Below are 18,088 nucleotides of genomic sequence, written 5' to 3'. Positions count from 1 at the left end.
GCTTAACTTTTTTTTTTTAATACTGTCATTTCAAATTTTGTACAATACTGAAACAAAACCTTATACAAACAGATACAAAATATCTTCAGGATAAACCAATGGTTCTCACAGGTAGACAATCTACCCCGGCCCCTAACCCCTGGGGACATTTGCTGATATCCAGAGACACTTTTGGGTGTCACAATTCAGGGGAACTACCATCAGCTAGTAGGACAGGAACCAGGGGTGCCTCTAAACATTCCATAATGTGCTGGACAGCTCCACAACAAAAACTCAACTGACCCAGAAAGTCAGAAGTGTCAAGGTTGAGAAACTCTGGGTTACAGTAAGAAAATGCCTGGAACTATTCTTCTCAGTCGCAGCTCCAAGGATCAGGCCATGGTTTTGCCTGGCTGGCACGATTCACACTTCGTTAAGGATGAAAATCCCCTGTGGACACAAAGATGCATGCTCTTTATGTATACAATACAGGTAAACCAGTGCATTCTATCATCAGAAATCATGCTCGTACCATGATTTTTCACGTTCTTGCTTTCAATCTTTTGTGATATACCTATGTTTGATTGATATGCTTACTAGAGTGAGCGATTAGTTACAGTTTGCTGCAATATTGGACTTTCTAAAGCATTGTGATGATTTAGGGGCCCAGTAAAATAGAATCCTGGGATGTATGGGAAAGTGGACAGGTAGAGGGGAGTGTCTGCTTGGAGGTTCAAAAGCTGAGTCACCTGGGAGGGTGCGTTTAAAGAGTAAGAGAGAGAAGCTGGGGCCCCACACCCCACCACAGTGTCCGCAGGAAAGCCAAGGGACCAGCTAGGCTGGACCCAGGCCTGCTTCCCTAATCTTATTCTAAGGAACTTTGAATTGACTCCTCCAACGATCTATGTAACTGACACTAAAGTGCTCCAGGGGGACCCTTCTGCAAACTTCCCTCTAGAAGTAGTATATGGGAGGGGTGGACAGGAAAAAGAAAATGCATTCGTTTATGTCTGGAGATCATAACTACTCTTGAGGGTTGCAAGAAAAGACAAAGACAAAAGCTACACGTGTGGCTTCTAATTAGACAGGCATCTCATAAAGCAGCATTAGTGAAGCAGTAGCTTTTCTACAGAAACATATTCCTTTATGCTTTGTCAGTGGCCCTCAGCCATGGGTGCACCTTAGAAGGAAATGAGTACCTTTAAAAACATAATCCTAACATCCAGACCTCATTCCAGTTTTAGACACGTCAAATTGGAATCTCCAAATGGTGGATGGTAGATGATGGAAAATGAGAATGGTGCCTTAAGAACAGTACACTAATTAGCGCCTCTAACCTGGGGAAATGTATACTCTGAAAGTGGTGGGGGGGACATAGGGGAAAATACACTTTAAGAGTTATGCTGTTAAAGATTATTATTTTGCTGCTGCTGCTGCTGCTAAGTCACTTTAGTTGTGTCCGACTCTGTGCAACCCCATGGATGGCAGCCCACCAGGCTCCCCTGTCCCTGGGATTCTCCAGGCAAGAACACTGGAGTGGGTTGCCATTTCCTTCTCCAATGCAGGAAAGTGAAAAGTGAAAGTGAAGTCGCTCAGTTGTGTCCGATTCCCAGTGACCCCATGGACTGCAGCCCACCAGGCTCCTCCGTCCATGGGATTTTCCAGGCAAGAGTACTGGAGTGGGATTCCATTGCCTTCTCCGGATTATCATCTTGGGGACACGTTAAAAAAAATACTAGAACAAAAGCAATTCTTTTTAATGCAAAGGGAGTACTGAGGATTAACAAATCAGAAGGGACCAAAGGATGAAAAAAAGATTAATTCTGAGGATATTACCTGAAATACATGCAATAGGTTGAAACAGAAAGATCATAAAAGGTTGCTAGTCAATTTTAGACAGTAACCTTCATTGCATAGCAAAAACATCCTGCTTTTAACCTGAAAATGGCCCCCGACTTTATAATCTTCTAAAAAATGAAGTAAGAAGAGAGCCAGGCTGAGATTTCTGATGTTAGAACCAAGGAAGAATAAAGTTTATGTGTTTCATCTATCACTAATTTGGGTTGCTAAAGTTCCCACAAAAGGCTACACTGAATGCTGGAAAGGAAGATGTCTTCAGTTAGATGAGAGGATTTGTAGGGGAACACTTCTGACACAAACGTTTCTACGGTTAGACATGTGTACCCCAATGTTCATTGCAGCATTGTTTACAATAGCCAGGACATGGAAGCAACCTAGATGTCCATCGGCGGACGAATGGATAAGAAAGCTATGGTACATATACACAATGGAATATTACTCAGCCATTAAAAAGAATACATTTGAATCAGTTCTAATGAGGTGGATGAAACTGGAGCCTATTATAGAGAGTGAAGTAAATCAGAACAAAAACACCAATACAGTATAATAACACATATACATGGAATTTAGAAAGATGGTAACAATGACCCCATATGCAAGACAGCAAAAGAGACACAGATGTATAGAACAGTCTTTGGACTCTGTGGGAGAGGGAGAGGGTGGGATGATTTGAGAGAATAGCATTGAAACATGTACATTATCATATGTGAAACAGATTGCCAATCCAGGTTCAATCCATGAGACAAGCTGCTCAGAGCTGGTGCACTGGGATGACCCTGAGGGATGGGATGGGGACGGAGGTGGGAGGGGGGTTCAGGATGGGGAACACATGTACACCCATGGCTGATTCATGTCAATGTGTGGCAAAACCCACTACAATATTGCAAAGTAATTAGCCTCCAATTAAAATAAAATTTTTAAAAAGTGCTGCTCTTAAGAAAAAGGCTGAACCGTTTTCACGAAAGTCAATGGATTTCTTTGCCAAGAAATCCAAAGATCCACTTGAGTTTGGTCAGTAGCTTCTGCCATAAAATCTATTTCTACCTTAGAAAGAATGGAATCCACTCACAAAATTTATATCAGACTAGATTGTTGACTTAGGTTTTCTTGCATAAATTCTCACTTTGCCTTACTTTTAGAAATTCTGGCCTATGAAGTTCCAACTTCCACGAGAGCTTGTCCTAGGGACTGGAAGAAACAGCACCACCATACCATCTTTACAGCGCAAAGCTTTGAGTGCTTTGCACACAATTATTTTAAAAACTGTCCAGGAAACATGACCACAAGCTTTTTACAACAACTGTTTGATAAGTGCTGGTAACAAGTTAAAAAGTAATAACCAAATAGAAGAGCACACTCCTCAATAAAAATAATAACCAACGAGAGAGGTAACAAATGACAAAGCTCTGTTTTTCTTTGAATGGTAGTGCATCAGTAGGTACAGTTCTAAGTTTTGTACACCCAATTCACATAATATTCTCTTGGCTGTGTATACGCAGTCTAAGTTTTTAGGTATTGATTTAAAATATCAAGTTGATATATAAAAGCAAACTTTTATAAAAGCTACATGTCTTTTAACCTGGGGGAAAACAGATGATTGACCCAATCAAGTTTTCACCACTTATTAAAAGGATGTGTTGAACATTATGTGAAAACAGCACTGAGCAAAATTGAGCAAAATTACCCATAATTCCACTTGAAGACTTTTTTTCCCCGGCAAACTCACCAAGGAATGTTTCTTGAACGCAAACTAACCTGAACCCAAAATAATCCTTCTACGACCAAGTATGGTACTAAGTACAGCAAAATTCAATACACTTATAGCAAAACTTACCCCAGGGGAAAAGTTATATATAATATGCAACTGTAAGTCCTGGCTGAATAAATAACTATACAGTGAACAACTACTTTTTGTGGGTTAGTCGGTTGGCATGGCCACTTTAGTCAGTTAAACACATTTCAGAAGTTGTTTATTTGCAAATTTGAATCCATTTACAATACTTGCTGGGTTTTTTTCAAGGCATCGCCATAGGCCAGGACCTAGCACCCTGCCTAACCACTTATGGTCAGCACCCATTACTATTTGCTGAATCAAGACAGTGAAATGCCATGAGTCCATTTTGATTACAGTTATGCATGTCATAATTTTCCTTCATTCCCCCAAACCTCACCGATTTATACATTATTTTTGTACTACCATAAAACTCATGCAAACAGAACGTTCCTGTATGCAAAAGGAAAATGTACACTCTGTTAGTGCTATATTACCAACTCTGGAGTCTTTACCCATTTTTTTAATATGGGCTATATAGAAATCCGCTTGTAATAAAAACTGACAACTGTGACAAAAATAAGGATATAATATTAAAAATAAATCAAATGATATACAGTACTGTCATTCTGATACAGAATTTTTACACAGCAATAGTGGTACATACAAATGACAGGGTGTCAGGCAATCCATTACAACAGACCTTTGGGTTACAGATAAAGTTTAAGTGACAACTTAATATTGATTCTAACATGGTAACTAGTGTTATGCCAGATTAAAATCAATATATCTTCTTCAAGTGACATTTTCTGGAACATCTCTAACTAGGAGACTTTTGCTAAAAAAAAATCCTTATAAAAAGAAAAAGAAATAAATGTAGTATTGTACTGGAAATGTCTTTTTTTTTAAAAAAAAAAATCCCAAATCTATAAATCTAGACTAATTTGACTTCCCATTCTCTCTGTCCTTACACTGGTCAACCGTAGACCTGGCACCCACTTACATAAGCAGGTTCAAAGTTCAGGAGCAGCCCGTCTCTACTCCCTATAAGAGAAGTTTAGGGTATCTGGTTCAACTACACATTCTTTCCACTGTTTAAGTATCAGGCAAAAAAGCTTGATTCTCATCAGTGATTCTGCCAGCAAGCTCAAGGATATGGATCCTCACTTTAAAATGCTAGAGGGTCAGGGAGGGAAATGCCAAACAATAAAATGAGAGTCTTAAAACTCATTGGGGAATGAAGGAAAGAGACCCAAGTGGTGTGTGTGTGTGTATGTGTGTGTGTGGTGGGACAGGGCTGGGGGCAGGGTATGTTTAGGGAAAAAAAATTTCTGTAACAAAATAACAGATTTGTATTCTCTGCACTTCTGCGAAAATGGGTGAGTTATTGGCATTAAAAAAAAAAAAGCCAAATGAAAAAACAAACAGGGAAATGAGAACTGTTCCATAATGTCCTGCACTTTATGTTTCTATTCAAAATGTAAATCCCCTTTCAATCAAAAAAAAAAAAAAGTGCAACATCATTTAAAAATCAAAGAGGGAAATGTGACTTAGAGAACTAAGGAAGCAATAGCATTTCTTTCTGGCATATTATCTGTTTGACACAATCACAGGTGAACAGGCTTTACAGACATTGTGTGGCTGTTCACATTTAAAGCGTCTCCTCTAAAGTGATTACTTCTGGGCTAAACATGTGTATCGGTTAAACGAAGTCCGTGAACAGGCCAAGCCAGGCAGGCATGGACACGTGTGATGCATTCTCCGCCCAAGAAATGGAACCTAAAATAAAAAAGAAAACCGAGTTAGAGCAGGAAATGTTAAAAAGGAAAAAACTATTCTTAAGGAATTTCTTTGAATAGAAGTTAGTGTTTATTAAATATTAACTATTTCTCAAACAACAGCATCTATTTTCATGTATTATCCTTTTGTAGCCTTCCAACCACTCTATGAAGATGGCAAACACTTTAATCACACCCATCTGATAGATGAGAGACAAAAGCACAGAGAGGTTAGGAACTTGCCTGAGGTCACATATCCAGAACTTGAAGCTTGGCTGGCAAGTGGACCTGAAGGACCAAGCATTTAAACAGCAAGCTACACTGTCTTTTACTTTTTCTCATATAATTCTTTTTTAGAGTGTCCTGCTACTGAAGCTCCTTGAAGAGAACATAATTTTTTGGGCACGACCACATGCGTACAATAAGCAAATAAAAATTCACTGATGATGAGAAATGTATAAATTCATACATTTGTGCAAAGATGTGAGCGAGTTCCCTGGCAGTTTAGTGGTTAAGATTTGGTGATTTCACTGCCATGGCCTGGGTTCAATCCCTGGTCAGGGAACTGAGATCCTGCAAGCCAACAAAATCAGGGAAAGAGGCAGCCCAATTTGCAGCAATGCAACAGAGCAAACCCCAGGCGGGAGAGCCAGCAGCAAAAGGCTGCTCTCACCCCAAGCACAGTTCGGTTGCCGTTTCTAAGAACCTGCTTGAACCTGGGTGAAGCTTGAACCAAGCACAGTTCAACCAAACTGAACCAAGCACAGTTCGGTGCTCAAACTAAACCGAACTGAACCAAGCACATTTCGGTGAAGCTTGAGCCAAGCACAGTTCAACCGAACCGAACCAAGCACAGTTCAACCAAACTGAACCAAGCACAGTTCGGTGCTTGGGTGACTTCCTGAAGTTCAGTGCTTGGGTGACTTCACCTGAACTTGGGTGAAGCTTGAACCAAGCACAGTTCAACCAAACCGAACCAAGCACAGTTCGGTTGCTGTTTCTAAGAACCTGCTTGAACCTGGGTGAAGCTAGGTTGAGGAGGGTCAACTAGCAACTGGTGTGGTCGTTCTCTGTGCCAGGGGCAAGTGAAGGACTCACAAAACATGTATGCTTTCTAGAGGCAAAGAGCAAAACCCACCCTTCTTCCCATAGGAATGGTGCCCCCTTGAGAATCTGCCTGCTTTGCAAGGGATAGGGAGAAAGTTTAACTGTAGGCCTGCAAGTGGTTGAGGATAATGAAATGAGATGGCAAATTACCCAATTGAGGGTAATGTGAGAGAGGACAGCTACTGCAATCTCATGCCGTCAGGGGATCCGTCCACAGCTGACACGCGGCACAGAAATGCATCCTTCCTGCCTCCCAGCTCAAATGCTTCCTTTGGTATCATGCTAGAGCATTTCCTATTCCACCAAAAGAGGCTGCCCCACACGAGTGATCTATCCGTACAAGAAAATTTGAGATGCATCTTCCAGATGCCTTCGAAATCATTTCTTTCTGCATCAAACAAAAGGCTGAACAAAAGGCTGTCTGCAGACAGTGGCAGAACCATTCTAACCTTATTTTCAGGTTGAACTGATTGGATGGATCCAATTCTATGGGTGTTCAGCAATGGTCAAGGCTAATTATTCTGGGCATTATCTTTGGAGGCTACCATGCTCATGTGCTCCTTACCTTTTTCTTTCTTCTTCTCTTCCTCTTTCTTCTTTCCTGCCTTCCATTTCCAAAATGGTTCTGGAAGGGCCAGGGAGATGGTTGAGATCAATAAATACCAAGGGAAGAGTAGGCAGGTGGGGGTGGCACGTGGTGAACAGGCAGGACCATCCCAGCTCCTCTGTCCTTTTGTGAGAGCATTACTTTTGAGGTTCAAAGGGCAGTGTCTCCATGGGGGCACATGGCCATCGGTCCCATGCAGACACGGGCTAGAATGGTTCTGTCACTGTGTGTGTCAAAGGGTCCATGGAAGGCCGGCTCATCTGTTGCCACTGAGAATATATCAGAGGAGGTGGGGGCAGCAGGAATGGCTTGGACAATTACAAGTGGATGGCATGAGACATAATAACTCATGACTTTGGCCTAGAGATTTTGAGAGATTCCTTTCGCTGAGCCCCAAACTACTGCATGAACCAGCGGTTCTCAGTCTGGGGTGATGCTGCCCCCAGGAGATGGCTGGCAATGTCCAGAGAGGCAGTTTTGTGTGTCACAGTGCAGGGAGGGGGCATCTGATGGATAGAGGCCAAGGATGTTGCTAAACATCCTACAACTCAGGGGACCTTTCCCATGTCAGAGTTATCTGTTCTCAAATGTCCACAGTGCCGAGGCTGAGGAACAAACACAGGTGGCAAGGAACAGGAGCCTGGAAAGGGTGAGTGCTACCTGTAACAAGCATGTCAAACTGTTACACGTGGAGAACACCAATCAGGTGTCTCCTGTTCATTCGTTCAACAGACTCCAACTGCCTGTCACCAGCACATCAGGCCCTGTTTCAGGTACTGAGGATACAGCGATGAATCAAACAAGAAAGGTTTCCGCCCAGCAATGGAGGGTCATATCAACGACAGCTACTCAGTAAGACAGTTTCAGCTACTACGCATCCCAGGCTTCAGTCTGACGCTCTGTGCACCTCGACACTGTGGTCACCCTTGGGTCTGCCACGTGGGTTCTCAGCAGCAAAAGCAGCAGGAAAGAAAAATGACTCACACCAGCAGCCTGCCGCAGGCCAGGCCACAGCAAGGCATGATGTCTGAGTGTCATGCTAAAGCTGGGTGCCAGATTTCTGTCTCCCTGTGACACAAGCTAAGTGGCTTCCTCTTGAAATGAAGCAACACAGCTGACAGAGGTCATCAAGCCACAAAAGGGACATGTCACAGTCAAACCCATCTCCATCTTCTTCCAAATACCACCAGGCCCAGATTCCAGGCCCTGAGAAGAAAAGGGAATCTTTTAGTTTTGAGTGCATTAACACTCAGCCTGGTACAAAGGACACACTCAAAAATATATGTGTCAAATGCTTGTCTTCTACCCCAATCCCACCATAGGCTGTGACCTCCCTGAGGGGTAAAAAGGTGACCTTCTCAGCTCCTGCGGCTCCACCTTTGTCCTAAATTCCTCTGCCTGGCACTGATCAATGCCACCAAACTCAGAAACCAAAGGCTCTTGCTTATGCAGAGTCCCTCCAGGGTCTAGGAAGGGCCCTGGCAATGTGTTCTCAAGGTCATGTGTTTTTGTGAAACCTTCAAAAATGTCTATTATTCTTTTTCTTACCCAGGGCATCATGACCATGTAAACATCAACCTACATTTGCTGCAACTCAATTTAACACAATGATTAAACTGGCAGGTCCCTTTATACCTGGGTGCCCTTTTCTTATTTTTATCCTTTTTCAAGATTCAGCCTGTGTTTCTCCCTCCCTCACCCGAGCTTTTCTACACTGGACAAGCCTGTAGCAGTTTTCTCCTCCATCTACGTGCTCTCAATCACACACACTACGATTTCTGACATGGTGAACACCCCATAGATACCTGCCAATTTCTTGTCTGGCCCATTCACTGCTATTTCTACATTCATGTATGGCAAGCCTAGTAGCTGTCTGACAGTCACACAAGCACAAGAAAGTGTGCACAGAAGATGCATCTTTAGATGTATTAATACAGCCAAGGAGCTAATCATTCAGTACCAACGTGACGCTTTACTTTAGAATCAACTATGCACTCAAGCCAATGTTTCTAATACTGTAGATTTCCAATCAGCAAATTCTAGGAGTTACCAAGGCAGAACCTTCAGCACTCTTGAGAAGGCATGATGCCCAACACATCTGCAGCATTTTTAAAGAGAAAACAGCGCTGATATAAAACCAAAATATTATTTGTGCTCTCTCTCAAAACAGAGTCAACTGTGTTAAAGAAGGGAACACAATGGGATACTTGAAGAAAAGCTGAGTCACGTGACATAAAAAGCACTGGCCCAATAATTTTTTTCCTTAATAAAACCAGTTTTCTTACCACTTTATCAATAGAAGTATATAGTTCAAAAACATTCAAATGGTATGAGTGCATAAAATAAAAATGACAAGTCCCATACATCCACAGTTTCTGGTTTCAATAGGTCTGATGAGTGCCACTGTATGGTTTCTTTTAATTTTTTTTTTCTTTTGGTAATAGGCATATATTCTCATGGTTTCCCAGGTGGCACTACTGGTAAAGAATCTGCCCGCCAGTGCAGGAGATGTAAGAGGTGTGGGTTCAAGCCCTGGATGGGGAAGATCCCCTGGAGAAGGAAATGGCAACCCACTCCAGTGTTCTTGCCTAGAGAATCCCATGAATGAGGAAGATGGCAGGCTACAGTCATAATGTCGCGAAAAGTCAGACACGACTGAAGCAACTTGACACAGTACATATATTCTCAGAACCCTAAATATACAATTATTGATCTGTTCCCCTCCTGTGAGCATCATGTTAACCTGGGGCCTGTGCTGACTCAAGTGGATCCAACACAGACCTGGGCCTCCCACTGCACTGTGTCCCCAGAAAAAATAAAGAAAAAACAGGGAATGGTGGGCCAGCCTCCTTGGTTGTACGGAACTGGACTTGAGTTGGGGAACCTTGAGTCTCTGGGACTAGAGGGGCATAAAAGATATGCAAGAAATAAGAGTGGTAGTTTCTGCAGGTCAAAGGGCCCCCTGACACACACACATCTTGGCAATCATGTGTGGCAGCCACCAGCACCTGTGTGGATGACGGCAAAAGAAGTTGTGTGCTTGGGTAGCTGATGAGTTCCCTAGGAGGTGAAAATGCTGCATCTCCTGTGCTGTGTCTTGATAGGCTAAGTAAAAGACGCATTAGACAGTGGTGCGCACCCGGCGTGATTCCAGCCCCCTGCAACGCCTGGGGGGACATCTAGAGGCCATGTTGGAGGTCACCACTGGGATGGGGTGCTACGGCACCTAGCGGGTAGAGACTAGGGCTGCTAGTAAACACACTGCAATGCCCAGGGCCACCCCCACAACGAGGAGCCATCCAGTCTAAACTGTCAGAAGAGCCGGGCTCAGAAGTCCTCTTGTCAACTGGAAATCATGTTCTTCAGAAAAGGAGAATGGATTAGTCAAGTTTTAAAGTGCAGCTCAAAAACAAAAATAAAAAACCAAAGCAAGTGCTAAAAAAGTGTTAACATAAAAAACGGAGCAAAATTTAAAAATAAGATTAATTTTTTGAAGGAAATATAGATTAAATTTAATATTTTAATAAAATAATAAGCAATAAAAGTACTCATCACATAATTTTAAACTTCGAAAGCCCATGAGTAAATAGCATAGGATGGACATGACTAGTCTTTGTAAGCTCTGTTAATAAAAGTGTGGGTACCAATAGAAACTAGTGTTTCTTAAACTGGAGAAAGCAATAAACAGCAAAGTATTCCCAGTAGATACGTGATTTAATAATGCACTCTTAATTATTAAAAACGAGTTGTTAAAGAAAAATCAATACGTTATAACTACCATCTGCCTAAAAATGTGTTTAGAAAGCATGCATCCTATTCCTTTCAAGTAGACTTATATTTTATTCTATTTTTGAATGATCAAATGTGAAGTTAAAAACTTTACAAAATTGTAGCCTAGGAGTGTCTAAACTGTCTAATTGATACATCAGAAACAAAATAGTAAAATGAATTCAATAGTTTCTACCTATAGGTCTTAATTTCATTCATCAAATACTGTTCACTTTATCAAAATAAATATCGGTGGCTAATGTCTAAGCCAAACCAGAATAGAAAGTTTAAAATTAGAGCAGGTATAGTCCTCACCTATTCATAGTCTTGTGCTTCTAATACACCAGTCCCTGTGACCACAATCAGAGTTAATCTATTTTTTTTTAGAAGGCAAAAAGAAAGTGGAGGGGGGAAAGTAATGAACACATCACATTTAAAAGAACTTTTATACAGCATCCATCTATATTTTTACCATCTACTAATCAACTGTAAAACTTTAGAGTAGAGTCTCACCAGGACATATTTATTTTAAAATGGGTTGTTTTTTTTTTTTTAAGTTGTTTTGAATAGAGTATAGCTGAAAGATACTCTGGAAGAACTAGGTTTTCATCAGGATAAGTTAATTTCACTCAGAACAAGTAACAACTCTGGAACAAGAACTAGGTTATTGAAATGACCTATGAAAATGTATTTTCAAGACAGTAAAATAACCAATATGAACAGCTGTAATATTGAGGTCTAAAAACATGGTTCAAGTGGTTATCTGAATGGGGGTAAGTTCAGATCTGACGTTAACATCTTACTTTTTCAGTACTTTCCGTTCTTTTATCACTTAATTTTACTATGGAAACTATAATCTGTTATCATAGACTTTATTATCAACAGTGTGATTAAAAGCACAGCACAGAGATGCTCCTGGGTTTATGGCAGGAGAATGATTTTGTTTTCTTTCAAAACTGACTTCGCACTAAACCTGAACTAGAAACTATAGGAACCAGGAAAATAGAATCTGGTTCTCTTGTCAAAATATCTCAACATTTGGAAACCTCATCAGAACTACAAGATGAGACAGATTTCAACTCTGGACTATTCTGTGTCATCTCAGGGAACATCTTCCCTACACAAACCCATCTGGGTTAATTGCACTGAAAAAAAGGTTCAAATTAAACATGACCACAGCTTTCACTGAGTAGATGCCAATGGAGTGATGGGCAGAGCAAAATCCAGAGCCTGTTCTCTGACCTATCGCCTTGGGACCTCAGCCACATACTGAGCCCCTGGGAGGCTGAATGTTGTACAGAGGATGGGAGAAAACCAAACCTTACTTCACAGACTTGCATTAAATGAGAAACACATCCACGACAATTAGTATCATATTGAGGATCTGGTACACCATGGCACACAAGTAGCAACTAGTACTGCTATTTGTACAAAAATAGTTACCCAGAATGTGTCATTCTTGACTTGTTTTAGCAAACCAGCTGGGGTAGCGGAGGTTATACTAACAATGTACAAAGACAACTAATTATGAAAGAACAGTGAATTAAGAGTCAACTTTTAAGCAACAGCGACTCCCATGGACAAAAGATGGCTCGTGTTGGATAAGGCTGATGAAAAAAACTGAGACCGATGCCAAAGGCAGCTGGGCAGGCTTCACCCTCCACCCCCACCCCCACCAAGGGGAATGGGGTTAGTGGTTTGGCACAGAGCCAGACAACTAACGGTTTTGAAACCTTTCCTGTCTCAAAATGGCCGGGAATAAAAGGTGCATATCATGCTTACAAACGACAGTACCGGCTCAAGCGGTCAAACCATGGTGAGGAATGGTACCAATGCAACAGGAAGTGTTTCTCAAGGAAACCACAGGAGAGCCCAAGGTCATCTTCAGATGGGTCTAAACAACCAGGGTTCCCACTACAGCACATTGAGCGAAACCCCAATTTTCTTATTTCATTCAGATAGAGTCAAAACCTTAGCTGTTATCTGTGACTGTGGAGTATGGGAAAGATATTTGGCTCCATTTCAGTTTTAAACCCTAAGCCACATGTGGGGAAAAGAAGAAGGCAGAAGGCAGAATTCAGTTTGCTTTGAGAACATTCAACCTGTTTTTAGAGGATGTGATGGGTAGAGAGAGAACACTGCAGAGGACTGAACTCACCTCCAACAAGCCCCAGGCCTGGGACACGTCCTCAAGCACACACACGCCGCTCCCCACCCACCCCTGCACCCTGGACCCCATGTAGCTGCTGGTAAGTGAGGATGTACTAACGGCACAAGAAGAGCAAGGCACCTGCAGCCTGGCACCCCTGGGGATTTGGCTGGAACCATACTGGGTTTCACACACTTTGTATCTGAAGGACACGGATTCTCCAGGTTCCACAAACTTCTCTGCTCCCTCCTACCTGCCACCCACCCACTTCTGGAAGTCCTACACAGCTCTCTGGCCCCTGCAGACAGGAGGGTCTGCAACGCCTGAGGACACAACCTCTGCAGCCCCATCCGATCCTGCCGTCACTCCTGCCACTTCCTGTCAATAACTTTCCAAAAATGGTGTTTAGGTCATTGTGATATGGAGCTGTTAGAGAGGAAAATAAATTGGAAAGGTAAACATCATGAATCTCCAGGGTTGTGAACATTGCATCCTGTGGAGAGAGTCAAAATGTAGGACTTTCAAGTTAAAATACAAGAGTGATTGCATCATGGATCATTTTCTACAAAACCCAAAGCACAAACTTATGTGCTTCTGCCTTTTCAGTAGGTCTGATTTCAGCAAAGAAGTATACACAGTATTTTATATATACACACACATATATGTATATAAATGGTAATATATATACATAAATGGTCTTTTAGGATATAAAATACATTCATATATCCAAAAGTAATATATATTTATATCCTAAAAGTGTTAAGCAAAATTCGGTATTTCAAATTATTTTTATGAAATGTTTCTAATGCCATGAGAATGAAGATATGTAAATGATTAGTTAAATAAGGATGGTAAGAATACAGTTCTCTCAGATGGAAATGGAGAGGAGAATGGAAGAGGTTTTCCACTTCATCTTCTCTGATTTCCAATTTCTAGCACATTTCATGTCATAGAGGCCTTGCTTGGAGTTGAGTAACTGAAATGTAAGAAAACCAACAAGAACACATATATACTAACTTTACGAGTCATCGGATGGCAACTGTCTCCCACTTTGCCCATCGGTGTGCAAATCCGTATGCTCTTAACCCAGAGACTAACAGCACAGCACATGCCTCCACCACACTGGGGGTCCCTGTCGCAGGCCTGAAATGTGATAAGCAAACAGATAAAGATAATCAGAATGACTCAGGCTAAAATTAGCAGTAAAAAAAAAAAAAGCTCTTTTAATATCTCACAGCTATGATTTTAATAATCTTACATGTTTATAAAAACTGTAATCATTTATTTGAACATATTTACAATAAAATCTGATCAGAGATTTTCCCACTTGGTGAAAAAAAAAAAGCCTAAATAATGGCCCACAGAGTATGAAAATTATAAACCCCAATACTTTTTTAAAAAATCAGCTCTCTTTTTCTAGTGCTTTATGGATGAAACAGCTTTGAACTTGAAGTTTATATTGGTCTTTTACCATACGTGGCCATTAGGAACTACATAAATTGAATCACAAGATTTTATAACTATTAACGGTAGAATAAAGTGGGCCCAATTTAAAAAAGAGATTTAAATGGTCTCTAAATCTATCATGAAATGCTCCAGATCCGTAAAGATACTGATGTAAATTTAAAAGTATAACTCATTTTCTCTTTCAAATATTTGCATTTTGGTTCATGAGATTTAACATTTCTCACACCTCTGACTTGATTTTCACCATTTCCTTTTGAAAGAAAGAAATTTCATAGGCTGAGAATGGCCAGACCAAGACTTTTGCCTTATGTTACTCTTTTTTTTAGGTGAGTAACCTGCAAAAAAGGAAATTATTGGCTTAGGGTATACATATGTGTACAATATAAGATTAATGAAACTATTCTGAGATCCATCAGATTTAGAAATGCAAGTGAAAGATGCAATTATCAACAGTGAATACTCAAGACACTTGTTCCTAATATAAAAATTGTAAATACATATAATCAAAGAATCAGCTATGGAGGAATTTCCTCACTTGACTAAACAGAAGTAAATAATGAAGTGTAAACTTATTTGCATAAAAGTAGATCCAAAGAACTATGGTTCTTTCCTAGAACCATCCATAAATAGGATGCTTTGTTTGAATGGTGTTCAGTAATCTGTTTTGTTAGTGTTAAGGTGAGAACATCCTATACTATATATGTAAGAAGCTAAGAAATCTATAATTTAGACAAATTTAAGCGCAGATTTAATGCAAATAACTAAGATACTTCTTCAGAGTTCTTAGTTTTGGAGAAGCTATAATTTCGCAAAAGACAAATATATGGGGATACTCATTATTTTTTCATTAAAGTGATCAGCTATATTGTTTTATTTCCCCCATTAGAATTTTTTCTTGGGCTATTTAGTATTGGATAAAAACTGTAATTTTCATCTTGGGGTGTTTAGACATTTATAGGAAAATATACAAACAGTTCCATTTTTCCAGTTTTTATCTGAACATCAGAAATCACACATACGTAGCCATTACATTCCATAAATGAGATGTTCACTGTACGATCTTTTTCAATACAGTTTTAACAAATCTATGTGGACATATAAATCAATTCAAAAATAACCACATTACTACTCCCCAAAAAGTAAATATTTAAGATGGAGGTTTTAGGCAATATTTTATTTCAACAGATTCTTAAGACCAGGAATTCTGAAGCCCCACTAGCTCTTTTAATAAGACAATCAAAATCCAGCCAAAATCTCTTAAATTTCAATCACTCACTTGGATTTTAAACATCCTAGAGATGACATATCTAGATAAGTTACTAGGTTTTTCATTTGACTCCAGATGGTTCCTGTCATGGAAACATAACTATATTTATTTACTGCCATGCTGTTTTAGAGAAATTTTTAAAGATCCTTTTATTTTCTAGCACTGTTTTGCAACAAGAAAAACAACACATATAATCGCATATAGCCAGTTTAAATTTTAACAGATAAACATTCAATGTGATAAAATTTCACTTTGTAACAAAAAAGGTTCAGTTCTTGGAAATACTTATAAAGACTTGCATGGGTTTATATATTTTTAATTAGACAGCTGTTTCTTAATGCCCTTCATCTTTAACCCACTGCAAATCTATTCAACTGGTGTTGTCTTATGAATGGAACAAAAAGATACTTATATTACAAAGGAATCTGGGGCTCAGAGGATTAGCAGAAATTTAAAGAGCCAGCAGGGGAAGATGAGGGAAAACCAATCAGATTTCAATTCTCATGTATTAGAAAGACTTGTAAAAACTTTTTTTCAACCACATGGACTGACAAAGCTATTCAAATACATCTATATCTGTAAAAATCTCTACAAACTATACTAATAAATATCACAATACTTATTAAGTATCTCTTGGCCATAACCCAAATATCTATTGGTTGTAACCAAATACTGTTATAATACAAGGACTTTCAATGTGCTATAAGCATATGGAGACAATAGTGCTTAATTTTGTCAAGACAACGACAGTTCCCTTAAATTTAAATGGTATTTCATTATCTGTGTACTATCATTTCAAACATAAAACTTTTTTCTCTAAACCCTATTATGTGAACTTAGATATTTGAAATAATTTAATGGGGGTGTAAAATACTTTCAGACTTATTGGAGTTGAACAATCAGGAAATGGTAGCGATTCTGCATTGTTGGCATAAAGTAGACATTTTCATTTTGTGCTGTAAAGTTATCCTTCGGATCCACACAAAGAAAATTGTTGGTGGACCTAGGAGAGGACTGAACTAGTTCCTACTTCCACAAATGATGACATCTCTCTAAACTGAAACATCTACAGGATCACCTACTCCATAACTAAGCCAAAGCACTGCAGGTGCGTTTATCAGGAACAGGAAACGGAAAACTTTTACAAGGAGAAGCTCAGGACGTTGGGGGGGAAAAAATGAAAAACGCTGGAACTGAGAAGAAAGGACCCACGTTGCTTTTCAAAAGTGCACTTATGACCTTGAACCAAGTTATTTCAAAGGGATTTTGCAGAGAATGCTTTGGGGAGCAAACTCCTCAACCGCAGAATTAAGTCTCCCAGGATCTGGGGGTACTGGTCTTGCCCCTTTACATTTTAAAGCACTTAAATTTTAAGGACAGAGGCTGGAAAAGCTGGGGCAAAGTGCTCGAGAAAACTGCCAAAGGCAACTTCTTTCAACTTAAGAGGAAAAAAGACCAAACGCGAGGACAGAGGGGCAGGCGAGCGTGAGAAGGTGGTGGGGAGCGACCGTGGGCACTTCTTCCAGGGAGCGCCCGATGTCCTGGCCGCCCGCTGCTTAGGGATCAGGGCATCCTCCAAGTGCTCCAAGGGGCGAGTGGGGCAGGTGTCCCGGTCCGGGATAACCCTCCCGTGCCCCCACCTCCCGGTCGCTGTCCCCACGCCGTCTCCCCCTGGGTTCCCGCCCCCACGACCCGGCGGCACGAGGAGGGCGCGCATCCCGGGTGGACAGGTGCGCCCGGCCGCTTACCCCGGTGATGACCGCGGCGTCGCCGGCGGGAGGTGTGAGCAGCAGCGGAGGCAGCAGCAGTAGGAGCAGCAGGCGGGCGCAGCGCGGGCTTCTCATGGCGCCCTCGGGCCTGGGCGGCTGTTGGGGGGCCGTTGGGGACGCACGGGCTGGAGCGCAGAACGCAGAGCGCCGGGCGGGCCACTCACGCGATCCTGCCGGCGGTTATAAAGGCGAGCCCCGCCGTGACTCACGCAGCCGCCCGGCCGGCCGCACGCGCGGGGGGCATGGCGCGGGCACACCCCCGCGCCCACCCCCCTGCCCCGGCTCCGCTCGCGGCAGGGACTGCTCGCGTCCCTGCCGCGCACGTGTCGCCGTGGTCCCGGGCGCCCCCACTCGGGGCGCTACGCAGGCAGCGCCCCCCGCGCGGCGCCCGGCTCGCGGCCAGCCCCTTGGCTCGCGGCCAGCCACTTGCCTCGCGCCGCGGCTGCCTTCCGCACGCGCCCGCACGTCTTTTTTGGTCAGAGACACCCCCTCTGCTGTCCTGGTTTCCCCAGCTCCACGTACTCAGCGCTGCAAACTTGCAGCTCATTTGCTCTCCAGATGTCTAG

General features: G+C 41.7%; 1 protein-coding gene across 1 annotated transcript; it reads right to left on the bottom strand.

Moving 5' to 3' along the window:
• Positions 1–3,789: 3,789 nt before the first annotated feature.
• On the bottom strand, positions 3,790–17,804 carry PROK2 (prokineticin 2). The gene is made up of 3 exons (XM_005909946.3): positions 17,502–17,804; positions 14,037–14,162; positions 3,790–5,389 (listed from the first exon to the last, which is right to left on the bottom strand). The coding sequence occupies exons 1-3, from the start codon at positions 17,595–17,597 to the stop codon at positions 5,285–5,287; spliced, it is 327 nt and encodes a 108-aa protein (XP_005910008.2). The 5' UTR covers positions 17,598–17,804; the 3' UTR covers positions 3,790–5,284.
• Positions 17,805–18,088: the final 284 nt, after the last annotated feature.

This window comes from Bos mutus, chromosome 22 (genome assembly GCF_027580195.1).
Source record: "Bos mutus isolate GX-2022 chromosome 22, NWIPB_WYAK_1.1, whole genome shotgun sequence".
NCBI classification, from domain to species: domain Eukaryota; kingdom Metazoa; phylum Chordata; class Mammalia; order Artiodactyla; family Bovidae; genus Bos; species Bos mutus.
Note: the sequence above shows the minus strand (reverse complement) of the source record. Positions and strands in the feature narration are given on the sequence as shown.